The 14,164-nt window shown below is 40.8% G+C and overlaps 3 protein-coding genes across 4 annotated transcripts in view; 2 read left to right on the forward strand and 1 right to left on the reverse strand.

Annotated features, from left to right (window-relative positions):
• Positions 1-2,140: 2,140 nt before the first annotated feature.
• Positions 2,141-2,854, forward strand: LOC106808332. Its single transcript, XM_014811012.1, has one exon. It carries the CDS (start codon positions 2,141-2,143, stop codon positions 2,852-2,854), a length of 714 nt encoding a protein of 237 aa, XP_014666498.1.
• Positions 2,855-3,076: 222 nt separating this feature from the next.
• On the forward strand, positions 3,077-6,593 carry LOC106808333 (uncharacterized protein K02A2.6-like). Its single transcript, XM_014811013.1, has 4 exons — positions 3,077-3,389; positions 3,511-3,809; positions 3,966-5,897; positions 6,417-6,593. The coding sequence occupies exons 1-4, from the start codon at positions 3,077-3,079 to the stop codon at positions 6,591-6,593; spliced, it is 2,721 nt and encodes a 906-aa protein (XP_014666499.1).
• Positions 6,594-7,204: 611 nt separating this feature from the next.
• LOC106808350 (small RNA 2'-O-methyltransferase-like) overlaps positions 7,205-14,164 on the reverse strand; it is an 8,211-nt gene continuing 1,251 nt past the window's right edge. The window contains exons 1-8 of one of the 2 annotated variants that reach the window (XM_014811038.1): positions 11,390-11,485; positions 10,865-11,082; positions 10,243-10,334; positions 9,809-9,964; positions 9,501-9,683; positions 9,180-9,351; positions 8,632-8,882; positions 7,205-7,949 (exon numbers count right to left, since the gene is read on the reverse strand). In XM_014811038.1, coding sequence (XP_014666524.1) covers positions 7,826-7,949; positions 8,632-8,882; positions 9,180-9,351; positions 9,501-9,683; positions 9,809-9,964; positions 10,243-10,334; positions 10,865-10,999 — 1,113 coding nt within the window. In that variant the 5' untranslated portion in view covers positions 11,000-11,082; positions 11,390-11,485 and the 3' untranslated portion in view covers positions 7,205-7,825. Of the gene's footprint in view, positions 7,950-8,631; positions 8,883-9,179; positions 9,352-9,500; positions 9,684-9,808; positions 9,965-10,242; positions 10,335-10,864; positions 11,083-11,389; positions 11,486-14,164 lie in introns of those variants that run through there. The other variant, XM_014811037.1, reaches the window with a different exon arrangement.

The raw sequence follows: 14,164 nt of genomic DNA on the forward strand, positions 1-14,164 counted from the left end.
ACGGACGGACGGACGATCAAGCGATTCTACAAGCTGCATCTGACTATGTCAGATGAGCTAAAAATACAAAAATGTCAAATTACAATTAAAATTATTTATTATTTTAATAAATGTCCGCGCGGTGGCGCTATATACCCTCTTACTAATTCAGTGCTGATGCATCGAGTGCGCATTTTCGCGGTGTTGTTCGCATTTTTACCGGTATTTTTGTAGCTCTATTGTTGAATTACAGTGACAACTAGACAGAGGGCACTCAAAGAGAGTGCATACCTCCGCGAGCGTGTAACATGTATACATGTGTATAACAGCTGGCTCGCTGCTGGCTGCTGCTGACTGCAAGCCCTAAGGCGAGCTGGTGCTGAATCGATCGCGCCAACGCGTGTAACATGTATACATGTGTATAACAGCTGGCTCGCTGCTGGCTACACACACACACAAACACACACACGAACACACACGAGAGCGATTACATTACCTACCTGCAACTCCGTTGCACGGAGGTAATAAACGAATTATTAGCTTCGAAAGAGACACAAAAGCGTCGTAGACGACTACCATGCTAGAAAGGTATAAATGCTGAACTTGCTGCTTATTTTTCTGCATGCACTGTGTTTCGTATTCATCTCCTACATAAATCGCCGCATCTATCTGTCTGTCTGTCTTCTCGAGACCCGTAAGAGGTGACCAGTGAGGTATATTCTCAATCAGCATGACGCGACGACCATTTTAAGCCAAAAACAATTTGCACAAAATGGCCAAAATAAGGGAACAAAACACAGCAATCCTAGCGCTCGGCTATAGTCAGGCTCAAAATCAGGCAATCGCATGAAATGCCGAAATGGAAGCGATCGTCTTTCGGCAGTTCAACTGCAAGGGCAAAGAAACTGGCCCATCAAACAGTACGCTCTGCAGAGAATACCAAACAGCGCAAACTCCGCCAAACAAGTGATGCCACAACCCACCAGAGGTCACGTGCACAGGAGAGTGCAGAACGGCAAGAACTCCATCAAAGAACTGATGCCGCAACCCACCAGAGGTCACGTGCCGAGGCAAGGAGGGCCAGGCAACATACTGACGGCAACATTTCATGGCTCAACGCAGCGTTCTCCTACGACCTCAACAAAGACTACACCTCCAACCCAAAGGTCTCCATTGGCAGGATGAACAACATCTGCAGACACTGCTCTGCCAAGAAGTGGCCAGGGGAAGCTCCAGGCATGTGCTGCACAGGAGGCAAAGTAAAGCTGGAGGCCCTCCAAATGCCACCACCACAGGGTGCAGCTCAGCGGCGATGAAGAAGCTGGCCGCTTCTCTCAGCAACTGCTCGTCGCAATGGCAGACTCACCGCCACAGCCGATGGCCAAGTCAAGCTGCCATTCGGCAAAGCAGCGGCGGACATCACCCAGCTCATGACCAAAGTCTTCCCAAACCTCCACCTCCGCTACCAAGACCAAGACTGGCTGAGCAAGCGAGCCATCCTTGCTCCAAGAATTTGGCCGTGGATGACATCAACGCCAAGCTGCTGGAGCAACTGCCTGGAACGAGCTACAAGTCGATCGACACAGTTACTGATTCTGACCAGTGTAATGTCTTGGTGTAACATCCGCGTTATTTATAACCGGGAACATCCGGGGATTCACAAGGGGCGGGAATTGTCACCGGAGTGGAGCAGCTGCAATAAATGTTTAGTGTGCGACAAACATTGAGTCTTTAGATCTTTATCAGATGTAGAGATATTATAATGGCGACGAGGATGGTAGGGAAAGCGGTGCTTACCTAGTGGTACTAGCGGATTTACTTCAGAATCGCTCAAAAACCCATTCTGTCGTGTATTTAATCCAAGCATGCCTGTGCTTCCCATACCTTAACAAAGAAATGGCGTCAGCACTCCCCAACTTTCCCGCGTTCAACATCGGCGAGGATGGCTCCGTTTCAGTAAGATGGAGATGGAGGGAAAGACTTGACAATTTGCAAGTTGCACTAGAAGTGACAAGTCATAAAAGAAAGAAGGCGTTGAAGTATGCTGGTGAGGAAGTACATGATATTTTCTCAACCCTGACACTAGCCGATACAGTTGCAGTAGAAGGGGAGGAAGAAGCAAATGTGTACACGCAAGCTACGGATGCGTTAGACGTACTTCATGCCAAAACGGAACAGAGAATACGACGTCTATAGATTCCGACAGGCGAAACAGAATCAAGGTGAGAATATAATGACGTACTGTACTAGACTCAGAAAGCAGGCAGAGTACTGTGAATTTCCAAACTTGAATGGAGAAATAAAATCACAGATTATACAATCCTGTCTGTCCTCACGGCTACGAAGGAGGGCACTACGAGACAGTGATATAACACTAGATGAGCTACTGACACTGGCTCGTGGATTCGAACTGAGTGATCAGCAGGCACATGTAATAGAGCATCCCAACGGTAGGGAGGAAAGTGTACAGATGATACACAATAGGCAGCCGCCGAATAGCTTCAGAGGAAAAGCAAGGGGGCGAGGAAAACAGAGCTATAGGAAACCCTGTGCACAGCAACAAAAGGAAAAGACCCGACAGTGCTATAGATGCGGAGGAGAATTCCCACATCAAAGTAACTGCCCGGCAAAAGGCAAAATGTGTAGTTTGTGCAAGAAATCAAACCACTTTGCCAAGATGTGCAAATCTCGTCAATATAAAGACAAGGCATACAGTATAGAGGCACCTGTCAGGGAACCAAGCTCTGAGGAAGACGAATATGGTTTCCATATAAAGGGAAATAACTCGTCACCGAAAGCAGAGATCATTCTGAACAAAACCCCCATGAGTATTATCGTGGACACGGGGGCAACAGTAGATATAATCATGATATAATAGATGAGAAAACATTTGAGACCCTTAGAAATAGGCCGCAGCTGAGGGGAACGAATAAGATCTACCCATATGGCTCCACGAAACCTATCGACATTGTAGGCACGTTTACTACAGAGATCAGAAGGAGAAAACACAAAGGTAGTACAGAAACTACTATCTATGTAGTAACGGGACATTTTGGCTCGTTGCTCAGCTACACTACTGCTGTGGTCCTTGGCATCAATGCTTGGCATCATTCCCACAATCCATGTGGTGTCGCCATCTGTTGGCAAGTCCATTACAAATGAATTCCGAGACAGGTTTGAGGGAATCGGCAAAATCAAAAACGTACAAGTTACGATACACATCGATAAAGGTGTACAACCAGTTGTCCAGCAGCATAGGAGGATACCTTTCCACCTTAGGAAAAAGGTAGAGGCAGAGCTAGAACGTCTAGAGAAACTCGACATAATAGAGAAGATCGATGATCCCACACCCTGGGTATCACCCATAGTCGTAGCCCCGAAGCCCAAGAACCCTGAGGAGATTCGCATTTGTGTCGACATGCGACTAGCAAACCAGGCAGTGCAAAGGGAGACACATAACACCAACAATCGACGACATCCTCATTGATTTAAATGGTACATCAGTGTTCACGAAGTTGGATCTGAACGCAGGCTACCACCAGGTGGAGCTAGCCCCAGAGTCACGGTACAACACGACATTCACGACACACGTCGGTTTGAGAAGGTATAAAAGACTCATATTCGGAATCTCATCTGTTCCTGAGAAGTTCCAAAAGACACTTCGTAACTGTTTAGAGGGGCTAGAGGGAGCAAAGAACATCAGTGACGATATATTGGTGTTTGGTAAGGACCAAGAAAGCCATAATGAAAGGCTGCGAAAAGTCATGAAAAGACTCCGTGAGAAGAACATTACACTGAATAAGTCAAAGTGTGAGTTCAACAAGAAGCAAGTAGAATTCTTTGGGTATGTATTCTCCAAGGAGGGGTGTCTCCAGACCCCAAGAAGATCGATGCTATTATGATCGCTGAAGCTCCACGAAACCCAGCAGAGATACGTAGTCTGCTAGGCCTTGCAAACTATGTCTCGAGATTCATTTCGGGCTCAGGCCCCTCACTACGTTGCGCAAACCGGGCGCGCCTGCGACTTTGCAACGATCACTGCACCACTACGTGCATTGACACATAAAGAGGTAGAGTGGAGATGGGGTCATGCTGAGAAAATCGCATTCGAACAAGTGAAGCGGAAACTCACAGAAGAGGTCATGGCATACTTTGACACTACAAAGGATACGAAACTCCTTGTGGACGCCAGCCAGGTAGGACTGGGAGCGATTCTAACACAGGAGGGAAAGGTGATCCAATACGCTAGTAAAGCGTTGGCAGATGTCGAAAAAAGATACTCACAGACAGAGAAGGAAGCTCTTGCGATAGTATGGGGATGTGAACATTTCCATCTTTATCTCTGTGGATCTCCAACATACACCCTAGTCACTGATCACAAACCGCTAGAGGTGATTTTCAACAATCCGAAGAGCAAGCCGTGTGCTATAATAGAAAGGTGGAGATTGAGGCTACAGCCATACGACTTCACTGTAGAGTACAGACCAGGGACAGAAAACACAGCGGACTACATGTCCCGACATCCTACATCATCCGCAGGGACCTATAGGCACTCTAAGGTCGCGGAGGAATATTTGAGCTTTCTTATGTGCCATGCAGTCCCAAAGGCAATGACTGTGCAAGAGATTGCAGCAGAAACAGCAAGGGACGTAATACTACAAGAGGTAGTTCAGAAAATTACATCTGGAAAATGGAAGGAACCATTCAGAAACGCAGAAGCCAAGGCATTCATGCGAATAAAAGACGAGTTGTCAGTTATTTCGACACCAGATGGCAGTGTTCTTATGCATAACTCTAGGTTGGTGCTACCGGCATCGTTACAACAGCACGCTGTGAACTTAGCACATGAAGGACACCAAGGGATTGTCAAAACGAAACAACTGCTTCGACAGAAAGTATGGTTTCCTGAAATTAATGAGATGGTTGAGACAACATGCAAGAAGTGTGTTCCATGTTTGGTGAGCACCCCTGATTCGAGACAAGAACCATTGCATATGACAAAGTTGCCAGAGAAGCCATGGACACATGTCTCGGTTGACTTTTGTGGACCGATCCCGAGTGGCGACTACTTGGTAGTAGTTATAGACGACTACTCGCGCTTTCCAGTCGTAGAGATACTGACCAAATTGACAGCAAGATCAACGATCCCGAAGTTCGACAAAATATTCTCCGAATATGGAATACCGGTGGAAGTGAAAACAGACAACGGACCACCATTTCAAGGTGGAGAATTTAGAGAGTTTGCGAACAACCTGGGTTTCACACATCGGAAGATTACCCCGCTTTGGCCGAAAGCCAACGGTGAAGCCGAGAGATTCATGAGGACAATCGGGAAGGCAGTGAAAACAAGCAATATAGAGAACTTAAACTGGAAACAAGAACTGTATAAGTTTTTGAGAAACTACAGAGCAACTCCCCATAGCTCAACCGGAATATCACCGGCTCAGGCGTTGTTCAATAGGGAAATACGCACAAAATTGCCAGGATACGAAAAGAAGCCACAGACAGAGATTGACATACGAGAAAAGGACAAGAGATCTAAGCAAAGGATGAAGACGTATGCAGATGTCAGGGCGCATGAAACAAGAGTCAGAGTAGGCAATCGTGTACTGGTGAAGGCACGAAGAGAGAACAAACTCTCGACGCCATACATATCAGTTCCCTACGAAGTTACACAAAAGAAAGGAACATGCATCACAGCTAAGAGGGGTGACCATAAGATAACCAGGAATGCATCCTTTTTCAAACGGATAGAGGGGGAAAGAGGACCAATTGTCTGTCACGACTCCAATCCCGATTTAGAATCGGAGGACAAACCCGATGAGATAAGCGAAGACGTTCCAGAGGCGAACGAGGACGATGCTCCAGATGATACGAATCGAGGCGCAGAGGGAAATATCCCGGATCGACCGACGAAAGTCCGGAACAGACCAGCATATCTAAATGATTATGTTCTAAGATTGTAGTGCGTTATACTCGCGACAAGTAATGACAAGTAATAACCATGTAGTCACAAATTAATGTTTAATTTTCATTATTCTTTAAGTTCGGCATTGAGAATATAAACAGAATTAAAACTGAATCAGAACCGTATTGTATAATTGTTAAAATTATAGTGTGTGTTTATAGCTAGGATAAGTTTGAGTGATAGTACCACAATGTGTTCAAAAAATTTATTCAGTATTGGTAATATGTTCAGATATAAGCGAGTAGGATAACCATGTAAGACAGCAATGTACACTTTCATGGATAGACAGCATCGAGACCGTTTTCAAACCAAAGGAGAGATGTAATGTCTTGGTGTAACATCCGCGTTATTTATAACCGGGAACATCCGGGGATTTGGGGGAGCGCGGGAATTGTCACCGGAGTGGAGCAGCTGCAATAAATGTTTAGTGTCTTTAGATCTTTATCAGATGTAGAGATATTATAACCAGGTGGTGCACTATCCGACCGAGTTTCTCAACAGCCTGGCGCCCTCACTCAGGTCTGCCACCACACAAATTGGTGCTCAAGGTCGGCGCGCCCATAATGCGAATGCGCAACCTGGATGCTCCCAAGCTCTGCAACGACACAAGGCTCACAGTGAAGCAGCTCATGCCCAGAGTCATTGAAGCCAAAATCATGACAGGCAAGGGCAAGGGCGAAAATGTCTTCATCCCAAGGATCCCGCTCATCCCATCAGACCTGCCATTTGACTTCAAGAGGCTGCAGTTTCCAGTCAAGCTCAGCTTTGCCATGTCCATCAACAAGGCCCAGGGCCAGTCCCTCAAGGTCGTTGGACTCAACCTCAGTCAGCCAGTGTTCTCCCATGGCCAGCTCTATGTGGGGTGATCCAGGGTGGGTAACCCAGACAACCTCTACATCCTTTCTGAAGATGGCAACACCAAAAATGTTGTGTACCATGAAGCACTGCAGAACTGAACACAAGTGAAATTCTTGGGACAGATTTATAAAATCAGAATAAAGTCAGTACAGCCGTCATGGCAGACTAAATTCTAGCTCTTTTCTCCTTTATCCCGGGCATCGCCGGGTAGCCCAGCTAGTAACTTATAAGTACGATCACCAGATCAGGTAACACAGAACTAGATAGCTCACGTTTGCATCTAACAGTGGCCGTGATGCACAAGAATATGCTAACAAGTAGGTATATATAATAATAGCACTGTCAAAATACCTTCAAAAGTCATTATATACAATGTCAACGATAACAGACTACAACATATTATAAATATAAAATAACAATACTGATTTATTTTCACTAATCGTGATATACATTACAATCCCACGACCGATTAGACGATTACTGTTTCCACACACGAATGTATAAAACATTTAGATTGTGTAGGATATGAAGCAGCACAAATGCTAATGAACACAAACTATATAATCTAAAAGCATTACATTCATGACCATAATTATGATTATGTTTATGGCCATAAGGTCTTTATTTCCTCATTCAACTGTAAAGTGCTAAGGCTAAGTTTTGGTATATCTCAAAAGTTAGTGCTATCACAGTTGATAATCATCGAATCATCATGCCTTATCATCTCAGCAGTCATATGCATTACAATGTTCATTATTTAAATTATTAGCATTCAAGTCAAGAGTGAATAAAAAATCCTGATTCAAGTCACATGACTTTGCAAAATTAAATGTTGAATTACATATAATTATAGGAAACATGAATATGGAAATATGAACTAAACAGATTTCTTAGTAGAGGTAGCGCAATATAACCATATTGTTTATTGCTTGACAATTAAATGGTATATAGTCTGAGCCTTTATGAACATTATGAGAATATAATACACATCTGCATGAATCACAGTTGACTAATAATATGTCAGCTGGATTCACTAGTATCACTGCTAACTGTGTCAGGAGATTCCTCATTGAAATCTGAAGGCAAGAGAATAGCAGTTCCGCTGTCGTTGAGCTGCCATTCCTTAGCACCCAGTATGAAACACCTACATAAAAAGAAACACATTATTTCATACATTTGTCAATTACTATATAAGCCTGTAAATGTTTAAAGTGATTACGTCACCGTAAATGGTAAAAAATAAAAAATAAATTCCCACTTTTTCACAAAATACAAGTAATTTTGTTCACTTTTTATGGTTAAATTGCTGCATTATACTTCTTATTTTTTACTATATATTGTTCAATGTGAACATATACACTCGTGACTCATACATAGCCCATAGCATGCAATTAATGTCCGGAACACTAATATCAAATCGTCCAGGTTTTTTGGATTTTTAACTAGTTGAGAAACAATCTTACCAGGTAAGAATTTGACGATATGTTTAGTCCCGTTAGTTCTTACTTTTAATGTAAAAAAATGGCAACAAACATTTTACAAATTTTACCATAGAAAATTCGTGACGTAGTAAATTTAAGTCCATTGTTAATTATAACTGTATACTAGATGGACATGATTCAGCATAATATCACAGGCAGCAGCTGTTGTGGATGTTAAGGGCTTATGAAGCTGCCACGATCAGTCATACATGTTTCCTGTAAATATTAGGTAGACCAGTTTTATGTCAAAACAGGCTTAGAGGATGTACAAACAAAATTCACTCATTATGCTTTACAGAAGCTTGCCATTAAAAGCATAATCACATACTAATGGGCTACACAAACCTTAACTCTTCTATGCTATTGCACAGGACGTTGATCTTGGAGTAGGACAAGAGTTCTTCTAAGTGAACAACAATAGTATTGCTATCACAACTGGCCACACTGTGTGCATCACTCTCAGTGTTGCTGCCAATAGACTCGCTTTCACCATCAATGGGGTTTCGACTCAAAAAGCTGATGTAATAGCGCACTTCATTTAGTAGCTGCTCATCTCTACTTTGTTCAGGTTTCCATGGATATTTAACCTCTGCCACCTAGTGAATGAAATGACTGCGTTGGAAACTAATAATTTGTCAAAGTGGTAACACATATAAAACCAACTCGATTAAATGCATTTTGGTAAGTTTCAGGCTTTGTAACCTGCTTTTAAAAGCTCCCGTAACTATAGCCGTTTTTAACTTTCTCTCTCTCTCTCTCTCTCTCTCTCATGGAATCATAAAATAGAGTCAAACCAAATATATCCGAAGTGATAATATTATAATAGATAATATTTATAAAGGAATATTAGAAGCAATCAAATATTATGCACTTCTGGTGCATTTGGAACTTACCAACTCATATGGCATAGTAGCATTGTTATCTGTATTGGATCTGTCTAGTTGATCATTAGACGTAAACACGCCAATCTGTGAGCAAAAGCCAACCGATTCCATAGTGGGCGGGGGATCTCCTACGCCACTGAACTTTACAGAATAGTTATATTGGCTGGCTATGCGATCACACCTAAGAATAAATTACATTTAAAATTACATTGTACTTAAACATTTTTAATTATAACACCGTTTTTATTAAACAGAAACGCTGTGCAAATGGCTCTAATACATGCGCTTTAATAAAGCAATAACCTCTTTAAAACTTAAAACAAACCCTACCAATTTTCGAACTCCTCCCTAGTCCATTCGAACTTGTGATCCCAATGTCTCATCCCTACTAGATCCTTGAAGACAACATTGTATTCACTGTTGGGTGTTGTTATGACAACAAGGTAAGGATGAAGTTGCCCAAACAGAATGTCGGGAAAGGCTGACAGCATCTCTGGTGGTAAATGTTCTATTCTGTAAAAAAGGCAACTGCATTACAGCAACGTAGACTAACAATCAGATAGCACGTAAAATTAATGCATTTAGTAACGTTCAGGTATTGCAAATTTTGAAACATATATATGTGTTAAAATGCATACACTTCAACCATGGTGACTGCATCTACATCAGCGAGCCGTTTGTCAAACTCTGCAATGCTGCCGCAGAACAGCTGAGTGGTAAGAGGGCTAGACCTCACATGGACGTGCTCCCACAGTGACGGCTCAATGCGGAAACTGTACTGCTTCAGTATGTTCCTGGAGAGGAATAGGAAACGACATCTACAGACAAGTTGCAGTATAACCCACAATTAACCTGCATTTTTATAATATTACTACAGCATATGAAAATCCTAGTAATTCCATATCAATAAATGCTAACATTATATCAGAGTAGCTTCCGCAGCTTTTCTTTATAATATATTGTGCCAGACCATTTTTCTCTTACTCTTTAGAGCAGTTGCATTCTAACCAATTTTCAGTGTAATCAGGTTTCTGAGGATTAGGTTTTCTTTCTAAACTAGTCTAGTATATACCTGTCTATGTCTACTCCAATCAATTTCCTTATATCTTTAATCTTCTTCATGTATTTCAACATCTTGCAGTTTGAACAACCGAAATCTGCAACCTGCAATATGACACGTACATAACTTGTTTATACACCACATGCACTTGAGTTTATTATATACTAATATTGCAAACAAATGGGAATACCTGATGCTGTCTTACAAGCAAAATGTTGACATGATGCACACAGCATATGATGACACATACACAACAAATGTTTCATATACTGGAAGTGTGCTATATTGCATTCAATGTTTTTGGATTTCTTGGTTCGTATAGGAGAATTAAATCGTATAATAGAAGGGTATCGCACAGACTCCTAAATACTTTGAGGACATATTATAACCTTAAATGAAGCGGCCATTATAAGAAGCCAGCTTAAAAGTAGTTTGCACGTGTATGTGCGTGTGTGCAGCTGTGCGTGTGACCAGGAATGAATAAAAACATTGTTTTTATTTGTTTTTATTCACTCCTGAAGACATGTAGCTACATATGTATACTATATGATAGTAGATAGTATGATTCTTATAGCATCGAGAACCCCACTCGAATGCCACTTGCGCTCCCTTTAATAAACGAGGACTAGCATACCATTAGGACTTTGTGATCATCCGAGCCTTGTATCACATCACATACGTGCTCATACCGTTGTATATACAGCGGTGGATCAAACTTGCTTTCTGAATCATTCAACTCTCTTTCCGGTATTTGGTCAGACATGCTCATCCAATATGAAGTTGTGAAATTTGGGATATGTAGGTTGTTGGGCTTTTGCACGTTGTGACTACATTACATCACCACCCAGCTATCTGAAAAATAGCAAAAATATTTAGAATGAACCAATTATGTGTAGATATATCTTGGATTTTAATTTTTATGGATCATATTTGAATGAAACTAAATGTAGATCAAATTGTCACGGAGGTAGCATATATGATTAGGGGTTAATAATGACAAATTTGTAATTATTAACCCCTGATATGATATATGCTGTGTTTGTATACCATGAGTGGACCCCCGGGATACGAACAGCTCACGTCCCGTACAAATTTTCGTGATACGAGCGACCTCCAGTTAAACGTAATGTATTCGACAAACGAATAAAATTCAACATACGAACTCTTACGAATCTGCCAATCAGGGCATAGGCCTAGCGCACTGCTCTTTCGGTGAGTCCGTTTAAGTGCATGACTCATTGAATGTGGTTGCGCTCTCATGACTCCATTTGCTGTACATTTTTTGTGATTATTTTGTTAATTTACTGCTGAGTGTATTAGTATTACATTTATCAATTTTCATTTCTTATTCTATTTATTTTTATTAATAAACTATAGTTAAATGTGTATATATCCTACACTGTTAATGTTTTTGATTTATTAGCAATTAATTGGTGAAGATGATTGGAATCAGGGTAACGTTGCTTCGATTTCTATATTAGAACGAATTCGGAATTAGGCAATTTGTATGTTAAGCTCGGCCCCAAGCCAAGCAAACAAGGTGAGGTTGCTGGGTAAAACAACGTATTGTCGCGCCTTTTGCGACAACAAATGACCCCTTTCTTGCTAGAAATGAGTTGACAAGACCCTCAAGAAGACCTCTGTAAATTTTTAAGACTGTAGGCCTACCCCCACATTAACCAAACTCACGACATGGGGGTGTAAACGCTACTCTGACAAAAGCTAGTAGTACTATAGCTAAAATATAAGTAATATATAATATATATTTTAATATATATTTTAATATAATATATATATATTAATATATATAGTATATATAGTATAAATATAGTATAATATATATATAATACTATATATATACCGGAGTTCGAGCAGCTAAAGCAAACTCTCGAAGCTGAAAGCGTGTCACTAGTCGAATGGTTCTCCGACAACCAGATGAAAGCAAATCCAGAGAAATTCCAAGCTCTGAGTGTTGGGAAACGGTCATTCGAAAAGAAACCAGTATTTTATGTAGCCAACAATAGTATACCATGTGAGGAATCTGTCATTTTACTAGGAGTGGAAATAGATTATTTATTAAATTTTGGCAAACATGTTGGTAAAATGTGCAAAAAGGTCTCACAGCAAATAAATGTTCTGAAGCGTATAGGGAAGTTTTTAACATTAGAAGGACGGAAGGCTGTGTATCATGCTTTTATCATGTCAAATTTTAATTTTTGTCCGTTGACATGGCACTTTTGTAAAAAAGCAAACACAGACAAGCTGGAAAGACTCCATTGTAGGGCATTGAAATTTGTATACCAGGGCAGGAAAATGACAGCTCATATAAGGAGCTTTTAAATAAAAATAAAACATGTTCCCTGCACCTTGGGCGTCTCCGAAACATTGCCACAGAGACTTTTAAAATTATTCACGGACAGTGCCCAGTTTATTTAAAGAATTTTATCCACATGCGGAAATATGCGTACTCCTTTAAATACAAAAATGTCTTAACCACACCAAATACCAGAACTGTGACATATGGCACAAATAGCTTTAGAACATTAGCTGAAAAGGTGTGGAACAGTCTGCCAGAAAATGCCAGACATACTGCATGTTTTAACGAGTTTAAAAGGTTTATCAAAACATGGAATGGCTTTGCATGCAAATGTGCAATGTGCAAATGATCTTTTAATCTGCAGTATGTTTTTAATAAATTTTTGCAGATAGCAACATCTGTAACTGTTGCTATAAATTGTAAATATCTATGTATTATACCTAAAATTTATTCATGTACTCGAATGCCTGCATAGTATGCATGTTTTAAAATTGTTATGTACTGTTTTATTTATTGGTCTACCTATGTTAGTTGGTCGGTCTTAAAAGCTCATCAGAGCTTATGTTTTTTCGTTGTAAACTTAAAGCGTCTATTGCGAGAATTTTCCAGTATTTTCCCCACTTTCATGATACCTACCGTTATTGCTTGAGTAACAGCAATTGTCTAGAGTAACGATAAAATGTCTTAGAACCTTCGTATTCACCAAATCCAATGAAATCATGCACGATTACAATTTTGCTTTCTGTTTCTATTTACCGTTGCCATCTCTCGAATTTTCTCGCGGTAGCGCGAGACATCTATCACGGTGCAGCAATGCATACCACGCACCGTAGAAATCAGGTCAGAGTGTAAACACAGACGTTTATACTAGCGTAACAGCAGTGTAGTACTAATGCCACGTAAAGTCTGTTATTAGAGAAGCTTGTGGATTGCCAGTCAGATAGTAACACGGCTTCCCGTGTAACACGGGAATGACAATGACATAAAGTGCTCTGAATTATTGACATAAAAACTCAATAATATTTACAAAACAGAATTGCACGCCCTTTTGTTTTTAATTATGTTCGCTTGTTTGAGACGCCATTTGTGATTTTTGAGAGTCGTGACACGATAAAATTTATTGCTGGTATGATGTGGTTAAATCAATTTTTCTATGCTATAACTGCATAAAATCTTGGTGTTTTGAATGTTGGTATAATCAGTGATATTTCCACTGTTAGGTGAGACTTTATTCAGCTATATTTCGTTTTTCTGAGCCAAAAAAACTCGCAATAATCACTTTAATGACTATAAATAAAGATTACTTGACTTGACTTCACTTGACTATAGCTCCAAGAAACAGTATTGCTAGGGTTAGAATACCCTAGGGTTATCCTGGCTAGGGTTGCTAGTAGACCGAATAATTCTGTCCCATATAACCTTTTTTATATTTTGGTGAGGGTTATTGGCCACCAACCCTATGGTTGGCCAATAATAATTGGCCAATAACCCTTACCAAAATATAAAAAATGTTATATGGGACAGAATTATTCGGTCTACTAGGTGCCTTGCTAGGTGCCTTGCTAAGGTTAGAATGTATATATCAGGGTTTTCCCCAGGATGAAATTGAAACAGGGG

This window comes from Priapulus caudatus, unplaced genomic scaffold (genome assembly GCF_000485595.1).
Source record: "Priapulus caudatus unplaced genomic scaffold, Priapulus_caudatus-5.0.1 Scaffold269, whole genome shotgun sequence".
Classification (NCBI taxonomy): Eukaryota; Metazoa; Priapulida; class Priapulimorpha; order Priapulimorphida; family Priapulidae; genus Priapulus; species Priapulus caudatus.

Coding starts and splice junctions, on each gene's coding strand:
- LOC106808332 (XM_014811012.1), top strand. CDS start 2,141: ATGCCAAAACGGAACAGAGAATACGACGTCTATAGATTCCGACAGGCG.
- LOC106808333 (XM_014811013.1), top strand. CDS start 3,077: ATGCTTGGCATCATTCCCACAATCCATGTGGTGTCGCCATCTGTTGGC. Junction 3,390..3,510: donor CCCTGAGGAGATTCGCATTT/GTGTCGACATGC, acceptor ATCTGAACGCAG/GCTACCACCAGGTGGAGCTA. Junction 5,898..6,416: donor TCCCGGATCGACCGACGAAA/GTCCGGAACAGA, acceptor TATTATAACCAG/GTGGTGCACTATCCGACCGA.